Genomic DNA, 20,848 nt, shown 5'->3' with positions numbered 1-20,848 from the left:
CACCATCCAGCGTAGTAACATGCACACACAGCATCACCTTTAAATCGGCTGTAACACATTTTGGTGCAGAATGCTAATAATGGAAATGACAGGATATACAAATATCTGAAGCGTGCACACACTGCATTATGCAGTGGTAATTTTGTGCAACCACCCCCACCTTTGTACTCTTGTCCCCCCACTCCTCTCACTGTACTTTGTAAATAATAGGCCATGTAACCATAAAGCAAACCGCTTGCAGGCTGATCTATGCATCTGTTCAATTAGTGCATCACTGTTAATCTGTGTCAAGTTGCTACAGGGTGCAAGTGGGGAGTTTGCACTGCAGCTAGTTCTGACCTTTTTGTGAAGAAGCGATGGTGGGCAGGTTTGCTCCCGCTATCTGCAACTAAAGGTCGTTTGCAGCAGAGATTAAACGCTGCGTGATCACTACATCTGCTAGTTTGATTTAGCTCTTTCGCGTTAATCCCTCAGAGTTCCCTTTAGGTTACGTTTAAATTTTAAAGGCGCCCATTTCCTGTTCCTGCGCTTCCCTTAAGTAATCCTACACCCATTAAGTAATAATTTATTTTTTTTCTCCAGGTGAAGGTTCATGGCAGAGCTTTCTTTCCAGCTCTGTGGATAATAGCCGCTGATTGTTATTGTAGGTTTATCTGATGTCTAACGTACAATGCAAATCATTCATGCAACAGTAATCCATAAACAAAGGACTCATTCCTCGCTCGTGCTGCATGAAAAGGCTGCAGCGATGTTGCACCAGGAGCTGTCACGCGTCTCGACACTTGCTGTGACACAAAGTGTGGAAGTGAATTGATTTATTTGTGAAATGAAACGTTACTTGAGGTCAGGTTATGATTAAAAGGAGCCTACACGCCACATCATAAAGACTTTTCGGGGCAAGGCCAAATGCCCTCTTTTAATGTGTGCCTGTGTTTGTGTTTGCTTGTCTAGGATGAAGAAGAGGAAATTAAACTGGAGATCAATATGCTGAAGAAGTATTCCCACCACAGAAACATAGCCACCTACTATGGTGCTTTCATTAAGAAGAGCCCTCCGGGACACGATGACCAGCTATGGGTAAGCCCCTCAAATCCAGTGAAGACATTTAAAAAAATGTAAAGACTGTAGCACTGATGCTCACTTCTTTTACTGACTTTCCTTTTTTATTAACTTTCCAGAACTAGGCATATTTTAATTTTAATATTTTTTTTCATTGACTTTGTCTGTTTTGCAGTTGGTGATGGAGTTCTGTGGTGCTGGTTCCATCACAGACCTAGTGAAGAACACAAAGGGGAACCAGCTGAAGGAAGACTGGATTGCCTACATCTCCAGAGAGATCCTCAGAGTGAGCACATCCCCCCCCCCCTCTTTTTTTTCCCCTCTCTTCTCTCCTCTACCTTCTTTCACTAATATTGCGTCTCCTCTACCCTCCTCAGGGTCTCGCCCACTTACACGCCCACCACGTCATCCACCGTGACATCAAAGGCCAGAACGTCTTATTGACGGAGAATGCTGAAGTTAAACTAGGTGAGTTTTCATGTCTTTGATACCTTTTGATCCAATAAATGTCAGTGTCAACTTTAACTTAGAGATTCTCACTTGTTCTTGCCATGCAACACAAGACTCTAAAACATCTATAAAGTGCCCACCTCCACAGTTTCGGACGAACTGTAGTTTCTCAGGTGGCCACTTGAGGCAGGCAAAAGAATCAATTTTTATAAACGAGCATGTTAAAATACCAAACTTTATAGTAGTTATAAACATGTGTACTGAACGGTGCCAAAGACAATTTTAGCCAGTGGTGTAGGTTTTAATATAGCTCAATATCATGAATTCCAGTAAGATTTAAATGTATCTATAGTTAATGGTTCCCATTCAGTGGTACTTAAAACAGTTTAAGTTGTCAAGTTTACACATTTTGTTTTAAGTCTAGATTTTGCCAGCTACGGTGAATTACAGATGCAGCTTTCTAACCAAGCTAGCCAGTAATAGCTACATCTACCATTGAAAAGATTATGCTTGTGTGTAAGAAGGTTGGAAGCTATTTTCCAGCGGCCCATTTCTCTTTCTTGAAATCGAGTCTTTGAAGATGATCGTACAGCGTTTAACTGACTGTCTCCGCTCCTTATCTCTCCAGTGGATTTTGGCGTGAGTGCTCAGCTGGATCGGACAGTTGGAAGGAGAAACACCTTCATTGGGACACCTTACTGGATGGCCCCAGAAGTCATCGCTTGTGACGAGAACCCAGATGCAACATATGATTACAGAGTAAGATTCTCCAGCGTGTCGAGCGTTCAAAACCTGACTTCCTGTAACCGCGGAGGTGCATTATTCTTGTGAATGGCTTTCTTATTGGGCGTTTTCTTCTCTCGCAGAGTGATCTGTGGTCCTGCGGTATCACAGCTATTGAAATGGCTGAAGGAGCGCCCCGTGAGTGCCTGTTTCTCTTATCATTTATGTTTTTTCTTGATCTTTTAATCCTCTTGAATCTTTAACTTTTTTGCACCGCTTCTTTCAGCTCTTTGCGACATGCACCCCATGCGTGCACTCTTCCTCATTCCAAGAAATCCTCCTCCTCGGCTGAAATCTAAAAAATGGTGAGCGCCACCCGGAAAGGACGTTTTTACTGTTTACGTATCTGTCCTATATAATCGCCTTGCTACCCTGCAAAATCCTGACACATTTACTCTTGAGATATTTTATGCACAGATTTCCTTCTGTCCTTTTTATGTGCATTTTGTTTTATGTCAGACCTCAGCCCAGGCAGCTACAGAGACTTAAATCTAAGAGCTCAGCTTTCCCTTAGTGCTCTGCTGCTGACTCGAACATCTGTGGTACACCTGCTCTGGCAGGCTCAGGCTCTCCTGGCACTCGCACAAACACACTAGATCGCTGCTCTGGACTGCACTGCAGAAACATCTCAGAGCTCGAACGCTCTAATGAACTGGCTCTCGTTTTACATTTGTCTTCAAACAGAAATCGCTGTTTTATTTTATACTCCACCCGTTTCATAAAATATCGGTTTGATTTGCTGCTGTCGCAAGTGAATCTGACGGTGCTCGGCAGCAGGTGCAGTTGTGATAATAATTTCACTCCAGCGTGTCCCGTTTTTCAGTTTTCGTGGAGTATATGTAATGAAAGGTTCGATGCTGCTTGTCTGTGTGCATAAACCTCAGTTTTTGTTGCGCTGGCGAGTGTCTGGTGAAGGGGAGGGAGCGCTGTTAGGAGTCGTGGGGCGTTTGCAAAAATGTCTGTTTCACTTTCTCGTTGCATGGCTGAAATACTTCTGTTTCTGATTCGCTCTCTCAGCCTTGTGTTGTTTCTCTCCCCCAACTCGCTCACAGGTCCAAAAAGTTCTTCAGTTTCATCGAGAGCTGCCTCGTGAAGAATTACACGCAGCGCCCACCAACAGAGCAGCTGCTGAAGCACCCCTTCATCCGAGACCAGCCCAACGAGCGGCAGGTCCGCATACAGCTCAAAGACCACATCGACCGGACGAAGAAAAAGAGGGGCGAGAAAGGTGCGCGTGCTTCTCGATTATCATGAAAGGCTGGAAAAGTGTAGGATGAGTAAGCTGTGAGTGACTCCTGGTTTTTGTCCATGTGCAGATGAGACGGAATATGAGTACAGTGGCAGTGAGGAGGAGGAAGAGGATCCTCCTGAGCAAGAAGGAGAGCCCAGGTATGTTCTACACCTGTAGCATTTCCCTGAAAGGAAATAAGTGCACCTGCTCAGGTGGAGGCGTTTCACAAAGCTCCAACCTTTTGTCTCTTTCGTACACCGATACAGCTCAATTGTCAACGTGCCAGGTGAATCTACTCTACGGCGTGACTTCATCCGCCTGCAGCAGGAGAACAAGGAGAGGTCGGAGGCGCTCCGTCACCAGCAGCTCCTCCAGGAGCAGCAACTCCGAGAGCAAGAGGAGTACAAGCGCCAACTACTGGCAGAGAGGCAGAAACGTATCGAGCAACAGAAGGAGCAGAGAAGGCGGTTAGAGGAGGTAGGGTTTTGTTTCGACTCGTTGTGTCGTTTGTTGTGCTGTTTTTCGGGCAGTTTTTACCCTGTTTTTAATTTATTTGCCCCCCCACAAATACCCCCACAGCAACAGCGACGCGAACGGGAGATGAGGAGGCAACAGGAGCGCGAGCAGCGTCGTCGCGAGCAAGAAGAAAAGAGGCGTATGGAGGAGATGGATCGTAGACGTAAAGAGGAGGAGGAACGCCGGCAGGACGAGAAGAGAAGGAACGATCGTGAGCAGGTCTGTTTCTGAAATTACTTTTACTGCAATTAAAGCCAGCGAAACACGAAGTGAACTGGTGTGTTGGTGCTGTAAAATGAAGACATGAAGCTCAGGGGTTACTTTATGTATTTATCGTAGCGCGGCAAAGACAAAACATCCCTCTGTTTTAAGATGGATTTTTAGGGTTGTGCTTGGTGCTTATTTAAAGAGACATGTGCAGCCTTGATGGGTTTTCTTTCCTGCTGACAGGAGTACATCAGGCGCCAGCTGGAAGAGGAGCAGAGACACCTCGAGATGCTCCAGGAGCAGCTGCTCCGTGAACAGGCCATGCTGCTGGTCAGTCGCACACAAACACTCAGCCTTCTTATTATATCACGATGTCCTTTCACCTCCATAACCTCCAAGATATGAAAATAACTTATAAATCTATTTATATCTCCAGGATTACAGCTTTTGATTTAATGTGTTTCACTGACTTTTTTTTTTTTTTAAATGCATGAAATTCTCAGGAGTTAGGCATTGAGTTGCTTGGATATTATATGTACTGAAGTTTGACCAGGACAGTAAGGCGGAGCCAAAGGTGAATAGGGTCCGGATTTTTGTTTTTCTCTCCTTTCTTCCTTTCATTTAAAGGTGCTGTTGAGTCATTTTAGCCCACTTACACCAGGAATCAACCCTGATCCCTTTCATATTTAGTGATGGTGATGTCTTGGACTGTAATGTTTGCAGATGCGATGATGTAGTGAGAGTAGGGACCAGGTGGAGGTATGCATTGGAGATAGGTGAAACTTAGGCAGATGATCCACTGTGGTGACCTGGAAAGAGAGCAGCTGAAAGAAGTTCAGTTATTCTAGTCCACTATGATAAAAAAGGTTAAAAAAACAAACAAAAACAGGAAAAATATTTTAGATTTTAACTTTTACAATATTTGCATACGATTGTTTATCATTTATCAATAACAAATGTGACTTTTTAACTTTATAAGGATATTTTGTTTTAAATTGGAAGACATTCTAAGCTTTTTGCAAGTCTGTCCTCTGCACATCGTGAATGGGTGATGTACAATCTCCAACACAGAGATGAAAAACTGTAAGGAATGGCTGTGGATCAGTGGTATAGCTAAATATGTCAAAGCGTATGAGTGTCTCCAGGTAGGGAGTGGGGTTTTGCTCTTTTGCCCCACCCACCCCGCCCTTCTCCACCCTTGAAACACACAGGCGATGCATGATGCACGGACATGTGGATGTCATCAGGAAATGCTCCACAGCACGGCTTTATTTTTAAATAGGTGTTTGAGTCGTTTACACTGCAGAGAAATGTGAAGAAATTGTTCTTTTACGTGTTTAATAGTAATTATGATTCGGAGAGACAAGTTTGTTTTGTGTGCACAGCACAAGTCAAACATGACTAAGAGTCAAAAGAAAGATTAAAGAGACGACGATCACCATCATAGTCTGCCTCTGTAAAGACTTGTTGGGCCAAACATGGCCGCTGCCTCTTCTCTCCACCCTGAACCAACCCTACGCTCTGCGACAGGAGTTCAAGTGGCGGGAGCTCGAGGAGCAGCGCAAAGCCGAGCGTCTCCACAAGCGCTTGCAGCAGGAGCAGGCGTACCTGCTGTCCCTGCAGCACGACTCCAAGCAGCAACCTGGCGACAAAACAAAACTCCCATCAGACCATAGTAAGCCGCCACAGGCTGCCACTCTGCCCCCTGACAGAGCCCTCGCCACACTCCCACAAGCTCAGGTCCTCAACTCTGCCGTCTCTGTAGCGAGGGGCGCCTGTGAATCCTCCAGAGCCCCTCAGACGATCCCTGCAGACAGCAGTAAATCCCAGGCAACAGGGCAGGAGAGGACTGATGAGAGTTTGAGCCGAGTCTCAAACTCCCCCAGCTCCCTTCAGACTGAAACCCCCTCTGACTCTAACCCTCCCCAGACAGAAAGCTCGGAGCCCGACAGCGAGCCTGTCAGTCAACCTCCTCAGCCTATCAGAGAGGTGAACCTCCTCCTTGGCTCTGCCTGTTCTTTCCACCTTCCTCTTCTTGCTTGCTTTCACACAGCCTCAGTGGTTATGATGATAAAGGATTGTTTTCCTCCCCACGTACTTGCCTGTTGTGGGTGTTCTGGTCCAAAGCAATAACTAACATGTTACAGTGCCGGCGCTCTCAGACAGTCATCCTTTTGAAGGAAAGAAGTAGGGGGTCCAGGGAGAACCACAGGCTCACAACCGACCTTTTTGTGTCCTGAATAAAACAACCTGCTCTCCTCCGCTTTCTCTTTGCTCTTCCTCTCACTTGCACTGTTGCTCGTCATCCATCAGGACATTGTCATCTTAATTTAAATTTCGAGCTGGCTGAACGAGAGAGAAATATATTTAAGGTCTAGGAGAGTTAGAATAAAGAAGCTTTCAGGGATTCCTCTTTGTCTTTTGACATCCAGTCTGATAAATTCTTCAGTGTGGCTGTGTCGACTCTGTGTGTGGACTGGGCCACTGCATGTGGATGACTGAGGCCCAAACTAACACGCAGGGGCACCGAAGCCTGCGTCATTAACTGCGATCTTTTTCCCCCACTGCATACTTAAATCCTGGGATGTGTGTTTGAAAGAGTCCCTCTCCTCCTACATCTGCACATGTATCTGTGTCTGTATGGCTGCCCACAGTTGGCTTCAAGCATGTTTAATATCATTGTCACCAGCTGTCTGTTGTTGCTGATCGTTGTTGGTTAAATGTAAAAGTTTCCCAAGAGACCACAAGATCGATTTTTCCCTGATACTCATCCCTTTTTTTTTTCTCCACCCTCTACAATTCCTTCATCTCAGGCCGACGAGCGCTACCGTAAGAACATTCAGGGCTCCCCTCAGGCCGCCCCTCCTCCCAAGCAGCCCCCTCTGCCTCCCCGCTCCTCTGAACCGTTCTCCAACGGCGGCTCCTCGTCCGAAGCATCTGCCATGCACCGACCCATGGAGCCTCAGGTAACTGCTTCCTCCGCTGCTCCCTAGCCTTTTCCTCCTCCTCCTTCATTCTGTCGCTGCACTGGATTTGTGTCAGTTTTCTCAGACATTTAGCCCACTTCGAATAAAGAAAAAAATAAAATAAAAAATAGAAGGCGAGGCTGGGCAGAATGTGTGTGTTTGAGTGAACTGTGGCTTTAGACTGTTCACCTTTTTTGATTTCCCTGGGTATTATTTTTGTCCTACTGTTGAGAGTCACAATAAGTCATAAGCACTTCAGTCAGCAGTCTGAGTAGTTTTAAAAAAACATGACAGGCTCCTGATATAGTGAATGAGTTCATCAATCACTGCCTCTGCCAGTGCTAAAAAGCCAATAATTTTATTTCTCGCCTTTGTTTTATGTTTTTCTTTCAAATGAGCAAATAGAGCTATAATTTACCCTCCTGAAATCCTTTTTGCACGCTCAGCGCAGCCTTTTTGCTGAATATACTGAACATATTCATGATTTCTCTTGGGCCGCTCTGTGGCGTCATCTTTTTCCTACAAGAATGCCCATACAGAGATGGGTGTAGTGGTATTGGTGGGAGAATATGTACCTTTTACAGACTAAGCTCTCAATCGCAGAACAATTCAAGAACAGATCAACCCAGAAATGGGACAGTTTTGCCACTTAACCTCCTGAACTGTTTGATATTTCCACTTGAGAAGAGTGAGGGGGGAAAAAACTGAACTCCAATTTATCATAACGGCTGCAAAATTGCATGACCAACCTTGGACTCTGTGGCTAAGACACTTGGGAGTGAGACACTTAGCCTCATCACCTTTTCAGAGTGAGGGTTTAAAAAACTCCAGCACACGCTGACAGTTCAATTTCTGTCGAATCAACACTAAATTAGAGGAGAAGAACAGCCATATAGCAGCCGTAACCTTTTCAGTAAATCTGCTGCACTTTACAATCTTTGGGGGGGGAGACATGGCACCAGATTTGTGGGTTTTTTGTTTGTAAGATGAGCTAAGCAGAATTCAGCTTAACTTTGCTTAAACTCATGTTTGTGTGTCTGAGGAGTAAAAATCTGTTACATTTGTTTTTTTTATTTTTAATACATTTGAGAGAATTTGAAACAAGCTTTTCTTCACTTTGAGGATTTTTGTGAATAAAAGTGTTTTTGTTTTGTTTTTTCCGTTTTTCTCTTCCTCAGTAAAGACTCTTTGCACATTAAAAAATCGAATTGTCGGTTCACAACATGAATATAAAACAAGTACTGATGGCAGTGGCTTATTGCAAAAGCAATTAGATGCTCTGCTTGCAGCAGACTTCTGCAAAATGCACTACTTGTGTATGTTACTCAGCAGAAAAGCTGGGATAGGCTGATTGCAACATAACCTTTTTTTAAAGCTCAGAAATTGTAATGTGTAATTTGGAATGACACTTTTGAAACAGAAGCTTCATATTTATCATACCGACACAGGCTCCTCTTTCTTCAAATGGTTGATTCCTGTAAAAAAACAAAAACAAAACGCAGACTGAAGAGTGAAAAAGTCATTGTTTCGTGTTGTGCTGTCTGCCGTGTGCATGTGTACATTATGTAAAAAGCCACACGCATCTTCCCTCATGTCTCACTGTGTTGTCTGCTTGTTTCACCCCCTCCCCCCTGCTCTTCCTCTTCCTGACTCCCAAAAAGGTCCAGTGGTCTCACCTGGCTGCTCTAAAGAGCAGCAACAGCGCTGCCCCCTCTCCTCCTCCGCCCGTGGTTGCCCGCTCTCAGTCCTTCAGCGAGTCCGGCGGTGTGGCCTCTAGCTTTGCACAACTCCACCTGCGCTCCCAGGACCCCCACCATCACCACCACCACCCATCGCCTGCACGCACAGATCCCCAACCCCAACCTCCCCTCCACCACCCTCAGGCTAGGCTTGAACATCAGGCCAGCAGCGAGGAGGTCCCTCCCAAGGTAAGGTGCCGGGGGACTGCTGCCTTCCCCCCCCCTCCTCCCACACCCAGCCTTCAAATCTCTCCTCCATCGCTCACTTCCTCTCATCCACTTTTACATAGCATGCTGTTCAGCCTCCTCCTGGCTGTGTGCGTCTGCCTTGCTGCATCTAGTCTCACTTGTTAACACTTAAAACTGCTGTGAGGGCATATTCAAATGAATCAGAGCAACTTTGAATTTCTGGGCTGACAGATTACCCCATCGCTCATTCAAAATCATGAATGAGAAATAAAACCGCACATTCCTCTAATCTAAATCGCTCTCAGTGTGTTGTGGGGGTGTTCTCTGCTCTGCTGTGTTCAGCTACGCCCTAAGATTATCTCTGTTTCAGTGGTCAAACTAGGGCAGTTTTTAAATTCTTGGCTGATTTCCACTTCAGCTTCAAATCCCAATGTATGCCCACTGATTAGCATGAGCCTGAACCAGAGGATAAGCTCCCTTGTTTGATGACACTGTTTTCCTATTAGGTGATTGTTTTTAGGAACATATTGATTTGTCATGATCATCAAATACTTGTCTCCCAGGTACCGGTGAGGACAACATCCAGGTCTCCTGTACTGTCACGTAGAGAGTCCCCTCTGCCTTCACAGCCCAGCAATCAGGGCGGACAGAGGAACGCAGGCAGGTGGGTAAAGAGACCTCAGGCGTGTCTCACTTTTGGATTATGTGGATGTGGTCTATCTAAGAGAGCTGCTCACATGGACGCTGTTAAAAGTTGTAAAAGCCAAAACAGTAACCCCTCCCCTACATAGGGGTACCTCTCAAAATAGAGTTTCAGAAAATAAAAACAAATGGTAGAAAAGACAGATTATTAAGACATAATATTATGACTGCTTATAATATTGCAGATTAATATTTATAAGTTGGTTATGTTTGCATATAAAATGCAAAAAATTGTGCTTTGATTTTGCAGTGATGTAAACTCCCACTAATCCAAGTTTGGCTTGAATTAGTACGATCAAAATCACAAAAATATATGTAGCGCATCCTGAAAAGCGCAGGGAGGGTAGGGACTAAATGTTAACATATCACACGATACACTGACAGTGGAGTTGGGTTTGTTTCCACTGTGCTTGTTCTTCCTCGTCACAGTAACATGGAGCAGCGTCCGCTGTGGGATCGAGTGGAGAAGCTGCAGTCCCGGCCAGGCAGCGGCAGCTCGTCCGGGTCCTCCAACTCCAGCTCCCAGGCCAGTCCTGGGGACCGTTTCAGGCCACGCTGTGAGTCCCCTGGTACTGTTCTCGGCTACATATCACTAACCCTACCGACTGCTTATTAGCGGATTAGGATTATTACCATAATTATACAAATCTGGCTCAAATGCCATCCTCTGAGCTTGTGCTCAAATAAGTTTTGTTTTTTTTGTTTTTTTGCCAATTAAAGCGCCTTTGCACATCCAGCTCTCTTCGGTCTCCCCTCACTAACGCCATTTCCTTTCATTTCCACAAAGCTTCCTCCAAATCTGAAGGATCGCCTCTGCAGCGGCCTGAAAACGTTTCCAAGAAACAGGATGAAAAGAACGTCGCCAGGCCCACTCGACCAGCTGTAAGTCCACTGTTACTCGAGTGCTGGTTAAACTTGAAAATGAATAGGTGAAAACAGTTTTTCCCACTTTGCTCTGTTTTCCACTGCTCCAATTATCCAACCACCTGGTGTGGGAACCTTACGTGAATCCAATGCTTCCCGATTGTTTGGGTGGGGTGCCTTGCTTAGGGTGATGTGGTAAGCCTATTAACTGAGATTACATAATCTCACCTCTGCTATGCCTGCACCATTGCTCATGCATTGCTCATGGCATTACACGATAAAGATTTCAGATAAAAGGCATTTGCTCCTTTTGCGGAGATTGGCTCACTATTTTATTTCTGCCTTTACCGTCCCCTGGCACCTTTCCATACGCCTCCACTTTTTTTTGCTTGCTCTCAAGAAAAATGCACAAGACAAAAGGAGGGTTAACCCTGCACCGCAGCTTCCTGCTCCTAGATTTGAATGCAACCACATTTGAATGCAAACACGCCCCTCCTGTGTTCCCTTGTACTTGTCAGAATGGCTCGCGATCACCTGTTTGTTTGTGGATAAACTGTGGCTTGGAAGCACGGAAGTATCCCCCCCTTCTTTTTCTTGCTCTTTTTACAAGCTTATGCGACTATATTATGACAAAGGGGCGAGGGAAAATGAAGAGGACAAGCATGTTAAGGAGGACGAGGTGAAACACTCATTTAGGCCACAGAAAGAGGCTCTTTAGTAATCTGACATTCCCCCATACAACATGCTGCTTACTTCACCGTTTCCTAGAGGTCAGACTAAATGAAGGTTGTTTAAAAGATGGAAAAAGACGGTACAGGTTTGTACCCATAAGTGAAAGAGACGAAGTAGAAACATAAACAGTTCCTTGAACCGAGGAGGGATTCAGATTTCAGACTGTCTACAGTACGATATCCTGTTGTGCCTTTTTATTTAAAGTGGACCTAGTCTGCTCATTTCAGACTCAATATTTGTAGTCTTGAAGTCTGCCAGTGTAGCTTTGTACTTTTAGCTGTTCTCCCTTTTAAAGCCAGCTTTCTTCTGATTGGCTGCTCCTCCCTAAGTAGGATGTTTGAACAGTAGGTGGGTGGAGCTTCTGTGTGCCTTAGATGAAGATAATGGGTGGGGGGGAGGGTATCTGTGCACCCTATGACATCATTCAGCCAAAAGGCACAATAGGTCCACTTTGTGTGCTCAGTCTATCATATTGATGCGTTGTCTGGGCAACCTCTGTTATGGAGGGAGTTTTTAAACTTGGAGTGTTTGTCCTCTTTGGTGCAGTTTCTTTTTGTGCTGAAAAATCTAAGCCAACTAAAAATGCATTAGTATGAACCAAACAGGACCACCCAGAAATGGGACCACATTAGTGGTCTTAGCGCCGTTGCTTCAGGCCGAATGCAACTTGCACCAAAGCTGAGAAATGGACCTGAGCTCGCAGGTTGACCTGTCAGCACGTCTAAAACCTTCGCTGCTGCTTTCAGGACCTGACAGCGCTCGCCAAGGAGCTGCGCGCAGTCGACGATGTGCGACCTCCTCACAAGGTCACAGACTACTCCTCCTCCAGTGACGAGTCGGGCACGACCGACGAGGAGGACGAGGAAGAGGTGGACCAGGAGGCAGGAGAAGAGTCCACCTCAGGGGCCGAGGACTCCAAAGCTGGGTAATACACCTGATGCCTCTTTTATTAATTTAGTATTTTGTGTTGAAGTATAAAGATAATGTTCAAACATGTTGAGCTGCAGTTAAATACCAATCAGTGCTGCATGGCTTATCTGCATGACTGCTGGTTTAACTCTGGTCTGGTTATGGGACATCAGATATCCCCATGGCTTCCGCAGGAGAGTGAGTAACGGCGAGACGGAGTCTGCTAAAACCATGCTGGTCGAAGACTCGGAAAGCGAACAGGCAACCACACCCTCCAAGGATGGCACACTGGTCATCAGACAGGTAAGAAGGACGGGCCGGTGGTGCCTGATTTTGACCGATTGGTGGTGCTGATTAGGAATGTAGTTTAAAATTTTCTCTGTCCAGCGTCAGTGTTGTTTTAACTACTCATTCTCCACAATTTCTTCGTTGTTCCTGCATATGATCATGCCATTTCATAGGCTTTCACATTTGAAGATGAATAATCTTAATATGTCAGGTTGCTGCAGCAGGCTAGCAGCCAGACACACAGCTCCACCTTCTTTCCCACCTGCTTGCTTGAGCCCAAGTGTGCCTGTTCTTGCTTCCAGAGCACAGCTGACATAAAGCGGTTGGTCACTCTCTCATCTTCCTCCCCTTCCTCGGCTGGCCACGGCCAACCCCAGCCCCCTGGTCGCGGCCCGCTAGAGAAAAACGGCTTTCCGGGCCGCATACACCACCTACCAGACCTTATCCAGCAGAGCCATCATTCCACTTCCTCTTCCACAACCATCCCTTCCTTCTCCTCCTCCTCCTCCTCTTCCACCACCACTACCTCTTCCTCCTTACCCTCATCATCTAGCCATGCCAGTCCTGCAGTATCCCCACAGATCTCTTTGGATGAGCTCACTGCCATAGAGGTATGTCCCCATCACACAACTAAGGGCAAACAGCTGAGGAGTGGGCAGTAGCAAAAATGTGCAGACTTTTTGTATAGCTTAAAAAAATGGTATCAGGTTTATTGTGACGGCTATAAAATGCAAACCTCCATCTCGGTCTGTACACGTCAGCTGTCCATTCCTGGGTTGCCTGCCCTGCATCCTCTCCTCCTCCATGTCCTGCTGGCTTCACACTTCCTCTTCTCTGCTCACTCTTCACTCGGCTGGTTTGAATCTTCTGAGCTGCTGCAACCTCCTTTCCCCTCCCGCACCTCACTGCATTACACTGTGCTAACACTGGCGCCTCCTTGTGGCACAACGTGCTCATAACACGCAGGAAACTAAAGCCCGAGCTTCTTGGGATTTGTATGAATATTTCTAAGATAAATGTCCCATTTATAGAGCAGCACTACCTTGCAAACAACTTGCGTCTTGGGTGGTGGAGTATCCTTGTGTGTCTGTGCTTCATTAAGAGCAGCTTTTTTTCTTCTCCTCTCTAACAGTTCACAGCAGCCTGTGTTTGGATCACTTAATGTTTCCTTCAACACATTTTTTTTCTTCTTGTTGCACATGTTTGTCCTCTCTGACATATTTTGTGCCTTCACTAACATCAAAACAATTAACATAACTGCACTTAATCTTTTTCGTTTGCTTTTTTTCCGGGGTGGGTGGTGGGGGGACTTTGTTCCCAGTTGTGCTGTAAAAATGTGGTTTTGAAGGCATTTGAGCTGGATGTTGTTTAACGAGACCCCAGAGGTAGAGCTGTAACTCATAAGCTCAAACCTGAGGGGCCTCTGCTGCCGTTTAAATAAACAGTCGTTCTTAGGAATTACAAATCACTGTAACAAATCAAGTTTGATTCATGTTTCAGCTCGGTGCATTTTAAGTTATTTTATTGGGAATGTTTTGAGCTCTAGGTTTTCTAAATATCCGATATCTCCACCAGTCGCAGTCGGAGAGCAACTCCATGTCCAAACACAAGTCTTCCTCCTCGTTCACTCCCTTCATCGACCCGCGTCTGCTGCAGATATCTCCATCCAGCGGGAGCTCCCTCAACAACATGGGTAAGTCTGGATATACAGCCCACTGCAAAAATGCATCTTCAACACTAATTCCTCTCTGCTATCTGCAAAGTTAATGTGCACTGCCTCTGCTTTCCCTTTCCAGCTGGATTTGGGCAAGACGGGCGCCTGTCAGATCAGCTGCGGTCCGACCCATCCCGTAAAGGCTCAGTGGTTAACGTCAACCCGGTCAACACTCGTCCACCGAGCGACACCCCGGAGATTCGCAAGTACAAGAAGAGGTTCAACTCTGAGATCCTGTGTGCGGCACTCTGGGGTGAGTCAACTTCAAAAATATGGAGTTACTGTGATGCCCCACAGATGGATGAAAACCTATCAGCAGTGACGTATGTTTGTGCCTGTTGCTCTTCCAGGAGTAAATCTGCTGGTGGGAACAGAGAGCGGTCTGATGCTGCTGGACCGAAGCGGTCAGGGTAAGGTCTACCCTCTGATCAACCGTCGACGCATCCAGCAGATGGACGTCCTAGAGGGACTTAACGTCCTGGTGACCATATCAGGTAGAGCACACGTGCCAACCAGAAAGTCTCGATTCAGATTCATTTTTAGTCAGTAAAGTTTTGGATAGATGGATTTTTTTTTTTTTGTTGTTTCCTCCCTCCTGCAGGCAAAAAGAACAAGCTGCGAGTGTATTACCTGTCATGGCTTCGAAACAAGATTTTGCACAATGACCCTGAGGTGGAGAAGAAGCAGGGGTGGGTCAATGTGGGCGACCTGGAGGGCTGTGTCCACTACAAAGTTGGTACGTTTCCTAAAGCTCAGATGTACAGGAAAAAGGAAATGGTGCCTTGAAGGGAGAGGGGGCATAAAAGGGCTTAAAGCTGAACAGCTTAGAGCTCAGAGGTTGCTCTGAGGCCCAGTATAAGATAAATAAGGCTTATTTTGAATTTTGAATCATGCAAAGCTGCTCTAGCAAAGTCCGAGAATTTAAAAAATATCCACATAGATCACCATAGGAGCCATCACCCACGATTAACTCGCCACCTACTTGTTATTCCAGTGAAGTACGAGAGAATTAAATTCTTGGTGCTGGCTTTGAAGAACTCTGTGGAGGTCTACGCATGGGCGCCCAAACCTTATCACAAGTTCATGGCCTTTAAGGTAAGCATGTTCTCTAACAGGTGTCATTCTACCTGCAGGTGGCTGACTGCTTTCAGGCTGACTTTCTTCTGACTTTTTTCTTTAGTCTTTTGGTGACCTGGTGCACAAACCTCTGCTGGTTGACTTGACGGTGGAGGAAGGTCAGAGGTTAAAGGTCATCTACGGTTCCTGTTCAGGCTTCCACGCTGTGGATGTGGACTCTGGTGCCGTCTACGACATCTACCTGCCCACACATGTATGTGCGAACTGATGCAGACTGATTACGTCTTGTGTTTTGCATTTTCTAAATTTGAATTCAGTTTTATTTCTACAATGCCAAATCATAACAGTCGCCTCAACTTTATATTATAAGGTAAAGACCTACAATAATGGAGAGAGAACTCCACAATTAAACGACCCCCTATGCCCCTATGAGCAAGCCTTTAGTGACAGTGCAAAGGACAAACTCCAGCAGAGCCAGGCTCAGTGAGGGGCGGCTATCTGCTGCGACTGGCGGTGAAGGGACTCTTGAAAATCTCTTACCGTTTCCTCCATTTCATCCTCAGATCCAAACCAATATTCAGTGCCACGCCATCATCATCTTGCCCAACACTGATGGGATTGAGCTGCTGGTGTGTTACGAGGACGAGGGCGTCTACGTCAACACCTACGGACGCATCACCAAGGATGTGGTGCTGCAGTGGGGAGAAATGCCAACTTCAGTGGGTAAGTGAAAAGCAGATATTTCTCATCATGATGCCAGAGGTCAGAAAAATCTGAATCGCACTCTGGTATGCACAAAAACAACCGCACCGAGACCCTTTGCAGGAGGTGGTCTCAGTGTGGTTCCAAACAAACTATATTTATGGTGTGAACGTGATACGAGCCCACTCAGAACATGTTACAAGGGCTAAAAAATATCTCATAGCAACGTATGCTTTGTATTCTCAGTGCAGGTAGCTACTATAGATGCGCAAAGGTCTATACAGGCTAGCAACTAACCAAGAAATGATTGTAAACTCTGTTTTCTCACACAGCACCTTCTTCCTGTATTTACTTTTCTTGCTCCCACCCCAGATACGTCTGGCCAGTGAGCGGACAGAACATTCTCATGTGGCTTGCAGTGAAACATTTTGGTCTGCTTGGATTTTTCTGAAAACAAACCAAACCACAGGGAAAAGCTACAAGTTTACAAACTTATCAGCTGATTTGGACCAGAGTAAAAAAATCTGTAGGTGTGAAAACGCCCTGAGTGAAGAGTGTCTGCAGTACTGAAAAGTCCCGTGTTTAGAGACTTCTGATTATTTTACTGGGAGAAGTGATCTCCCAACTCTAAAAGCAATGGTGCAAATGATGCTGGCAACTTCAGTGTGCAGCAGAGTGAAGGTTCAACCTTCAGAATAAAACAATCAGATGTGAAAAGCGCAGCAGCAGCTTCACTTGATGCATTCGATTACACTCCAACAGCAGTCGAGGTTTCACTTGATTTTAGACACTTTTGTTTAATAGCTTCTTTTTTTTATCAATATGTAAAAGTATTACATTTATCATTAGAAGTATTCACAAGTAAAATGACACGTTGTTTGAATTTTTACAGCTTTTTTTTTTTTTTTTTTTTTTTTTTTAACAGCTACTTACCCTCCTTTCCCCCTTTCTGTGCTTGTGCAGCCTACATTAGGTCAAACCAGATCATGGGCTGGGGTGAGAAGGCTATAGAGATCCGCTCAGTGGAGACGGGCCACCTTGACGGAGTCTTCATGCACAAGAGAGCCCAGAGACTCAAGTTCCTTTGTGAGAGGAATGACAAGGTGAAAACATCCTTCCTTTCTTCATCCCTCCTGTTTCTCTCTATACAGTGGAGATAAATGTGAACACACCCCTAATAATATATCAGGTTTTTGTTGTTGAAAACACAATACTGCAATAAATCATTTCAAAACTGTTCCACCTTTAATGTCACCAATAACCTGTAAAATTCAACTGAAAAACAAATCAGTTTTGCTGGTTACACAAGTGCACACCCTTTAACCGATACTGCTGAAGAACCTTTAATCACAGCATTCAGTCTTAACTTGCTAATATTTGCCGTCTCTCCCATGCAAAAGTGCTCGACACTCAAGGCGCTTAATATTGTGAGGTAATAGCCCTGCAATAATGCAGAGAAACCCCAACAATCAGGTGATCTCCTATGAGCAAACACTTGGTGACAGTAGGAGGGAAAAACACTCTTAACAGTTGCAGTCTCAGGGAGGGGGGCCATCTGCCATGACCAGTTGGAGATGAGGGGAGGGAAACGGTGAGGGAATATCTTATTCATCGCCCTCTTCAGGTCACCTCATAGATTTCTTTAACATTTTATTTTAACATCTACTCTACTATTACTAATCTACTGTTGGTAGCCTGGCACGACCACCAAACACCATTTCACTCAGTGTATTCTTTCAATTTCAGGTCTTCTTTGCCTCTGTGCGTCCTGGAGGTGCCAGCCAAGTATATTTCATGACCCTGGGACGCACATCCCTCATGAGCTGGTAGAGACGTGCCGCGCCGTCAGCCGATATGACAACCATTACCTAAGCAGCGACCAACAGATGACTATTGCGACTACGACCGACGAAGACGTTTTAAAGCCCAAGCTGGAGAAGCATTTTCTGAGGAGGCGGCTTCCACTTATGTCCTCGGGCAGCCAAACAACGGATTAGACTGTAATCATGAACAGAAGCTAGGGGTGGATATGTATTTAGAGGCGCCTGCAGGTTTTTCTTCCCCCCGCCAACCCCGGCCTTGTTGCCTGACCTTCGAGCCGATCCCCATTCTCCTCCTCTCCCTCTGAGGGACGCGGGATCTGTTGCCTGTTGACGGTATATCTTTATGTCATAGTAAAACTTTGCATCTTGTAAGTGTATGACAAAATGTGTTTGTCCAGTGGGAGGGGGCAGAACGCTAAACACAGCCGTCACCGTATCAGAGAAGACTGTGTTTGTGTGTGTGTGTTGCCACAGCTTGAATGTGTAGCTGTGTTTAATCCCGGTCCTGTCAGGTGTGTGACTACAACACTACGACTACACTTTGTTCCACAGATTGAACGGTGCTTGACATGTAAATCTTCTTCGTCTTCACTTTTTTTTTCTCTTCCTTAACCTCCTGAAAGTGAAGATTTTTTTAAGGGACCTCCTCGACGCATCCATTAAATACAGGGTACTGGATATATTGGAGTTTGTGCATACTAACGTCGGACTCGCGCAGGTTTTTCAAGAACAGCTTTATCACGCCTCCTCTTGTGCTGTAGCTCATGTTGGACAAAAGTAGCCCTTTTTATGACGGCATGTTGCTTTGGTGTTATTAACTAAGGTAGTCCCAGTTTTTGTTTTTTAAACACACTGTATATTTTATATGTGACTTGCTGCGCATAAATAAGGAATGCAGAAATACACACAAAAATGAGTTTTAAAGGAAGAATCCACTATTTATCATCAAGAGCCTGACCTTTTTTTTTTTTCTTTTTTTTTTTTTCCCCTTCAGGGGCTTTTATTTTGTAATGAAATCCTGGCTTTTCCTTTTAATCTGTCTCCTTTGCAGAACCTGTCGTTCTACTGGAAATATAGAAACACACACCGACAAAATAGACCCAGAAATGTGAGGTTTTAATACAAATAGTTGTTTTGTGTTTTTTAAGGTGGATTTTTCCTTTAAGATCAGTTGTAAGTAGGGCTAGCATAAACTGTGAATTAGCAGGTTGCCATTAAGGTAGCATGGAGGCCAGTGGGCAGAATGAGGGCAGCATGTATAGATCTCACTTAGAGGAAAGGAGGGAGGGTCAGCTGATTGTCCTCCACCTGCACTGTTGTGACATTTTCACATCTACAATCATCTGCGTTCTGAAGGAGACTTCAACTTAATGTTGCCTTAGAGGAGTTTCCAGCAATTTAAACAAAAAAAAAAACTTAAAAAAAACCTAAAATCCACTACTTCAAAAGTGAAGACGTTTAGATTTTAGGGTAGGAACACTTTAGTCTGAAGCAGCCGTGTGACTCAATGTTGGACCTCATTTATTTTTATGTTCCTTCTGTTTTTTCTTGACGCCTTCAGACATGCCACATCCAATCTGGATTAAAGAGACGCGCTACTTTAACCGAGCTCCCATAAAATAATTTTTATTTCGTGCTCTTTCTTCCCATCTCATTGTCGGAAACCCGAACGACAAGGCGAGACTCGTTTGTCACTTCACATGAGTCTCATCCCGCCGCTGAGTGTAGAGTCCATCCTGCAGCTGTGCTTCTGTGTGAATGACAGAGCTTCATAATAGGACTCTTTAAAGGGCGGTGCCTTCGCTGTCTTTAGGGGGAGACCCGCTGTGAGGTGCAGAAGTCTCTTTCAGTCTTGTCGTTTGTGTAGAAAGAAGGCAAAAACATAAATGAATGAATCACATGTTCTGATAGTGTGAAAAACCGCTCCAGACAGCCAAAACCATGTGGCATACTTTTGTTTTTTTAAACTCTGGCTTAGTTTTTATTAGTGTTGTTTCCAATCATGTGTAACCCTTCAGATAAATATGCGACTGCAGTGGTTTTATTTTAAATGCACACCTTTATGTTCAAAATGTTTACAGAAGCAGTTGTTTTGTTAAACCGATGTGCATCGATATGAATATTTATGGTTTCTCCCGCTCCACTGCTCCTCTTTTGTATTTTGTATTATCCCTTTTTTTGTACTTTCATTTAGATGTTTGTGTACAGGATTAATCAACTTTTGCTCACTTTATGAATAACCCAAGCCCAGAGTGTCAATTTCACTGATTTCCTTTACATCCTCCTTAGTGCACTGTGTGAGTGTGTGCGCTCCTGGCTGTGTGGCAGCACGGATCTAATGTTTTCTACCTGCCAGGTGACACGTCCCCCCCGGATGTCTCTCTACCATGCCTCTAATTTATGTCCTCTCTGTGTGTACTATGGGAATTACTGTATTTTCTTGAAGGTTTTTTTTTTTTTTTTTTTTTCTTTCATTGAATAAAATCAAAAGGAATTTACAGTGCTGCGTCATTCTTTGTAACATAATCTGTAAATATTATTTACTGCTGCATCAACAAATTGAAAATAAAATAAAAAGGAGACAGAAGTTTAAGAAATGCTGCTGCTCTTTCTGGGCCTGCGCTTGTTTAAGGTGGGACTAAATGTGGGGGGGGGGAATTAGAAATGACACTCTACATTTGAAGCTACAGAGGAGGCTTGCCTGGCTTATCTGCATCAGTTGATTTTTAAAGTGGCGCACGTGTGACTGTCAGAAGCCACATAACTGAATGATATATGAAGCTTCATATGCAATAACTTTTTTTGTGGGATGTCATCAGACTCTCACGTTGTTGTGGATGAATTTTGACCGCCTCTCACTGAGGTTTTAAGGTCCTGCTACAGCTTTTCAGTCAGGC

General features: G+C 44.9%; 1 protein-coding gene across 11 annotated transcripts in view; it reads left to right on the top strand.

Moving 5' to 3' along the window:
• Positions 1-20,538, top strand: part of LOC146360874 (mitogen-activated protein kinase kinase kinase kinase 4-like) — a 36,373-nt gene extending 15,835 nt beyond the window's left edge. The window contains exons 4-32 of one of the 11 annotated variants that reach the window (XM_084921076.1): positions 952-1,077; positions 1,235-1,345; positions 1,437-1,527; positions 2,138-2,268; positions 2,376-2,430; positions 2,519-2,597; positions 3,345-3,520; positions 3,609-3,681; positions 3,790-4,000; positions 4,103-4,258; positions 4,490-4,576; positions 5,777-6,235; positions 7,060-7,212; positions 8,874-9,140; positions 9,704-9,804; positions 10,272-10,411; positions 10,630-10,724; positions 12,185-12,363; positions 12,542-12,650; positions 12,938-13,246; positions 14,211-14,328; positions 14,432-14,602; positions 14,700-14,843; positions 14,951-15,085; positions 15,344-15,444; positions 15,530-15,679; positions 15,990-16,149; positions 17,092-17,231; positions 17,875-20,538. In XM_084921076.1, coding sequence (XP_084777202.1) covers positions 952-1,077; positions 1,235-1,345; positions 1,437-1,527; positions 2,138-2,268; positions 2,376-2,430; positions 2,519-2,597; positions 3,345-3,520; positions 3,609-3,681; positions 3,790-4,000; positions 4,103-4,258; positions 4,490-4,576; positions 5,777-6,235; positions 7,060-7,212; positions 8,874-9,140; positions 9,704-9,804; positions 10,272-10,411; positions 10,630-10,724; positions 12,185-12,363; positions 12,542-12,650; positions 12,938-13,246; positions 14,211-14,328; positions 14,432-14,602; positions 14,700-14,843; positions 14,951-15,085; positions 15,344-15,444; positions 15,530-15,679; positions 15,990-16,149; positions 17,092-17,231; positions 17,875-17,958 — 4,311 coding nt within the window. In that variant the 3' untranslated portion in view covers positions 17,959-20,538. Of the gene's footprint in view, positions 1-951; positions 1,078-1,234; positions 1,346-1,436; positions 1,528-2,137; positions 2,269-2,375; positions 2,431-2,518; positions 2,598-3,344; positions 3,521-3,608; positions 3,682-3,789; positions 4,001-4,102; positions 4,259-4,489; positions 4,577-5,776; positions 6,236-7,059; positions 7,213-8,873; positions 9,141-9,703; positions 9,805-10,271; positions 10,412-10,629; positions 10,725-12,184; positions 12,364-12,520; positions 12,651-12,937; positions 13,247-14,210; positions 14,329-14,431; positions 14,603-14,699; positions 14,844-14,950; positions 15,086-15,343; positions 15,445-15,529; positions 15,680-15,989; positions 16,150-17,091; positions 17,232-17,874 lie in introns of all 11 variants that reach the window. The other 10 variants (XM_084921075.1, XM_084921070.1, XM_084921067.1 and 7 more) reach the window with 10 other exon arrangements.
• The last annotated feature ends 310 nt before the right edge of the window (positions 20,539-20,848 follow it).

The sequence above is a fragment of the Perissodus microlepis genome, chromosome 23, assembly GCF_051167445.1.
Source record: "Perissodus microlepis isolate ML-2025 ecotype Zambia chromosome 23, ASM5116744v1, whole genome shotgun sequence".
NCBI classification, from domain to species: domain Eukaryota; kingdom Metazoa; phylum Chordata; class Actinopteri; order Cichliformes; family Cichlidae; genus Perissodus; species Perissodus microlepis.
This window is presented reverse-complemented; position numbering and strand designations above follow the sequence as displayed.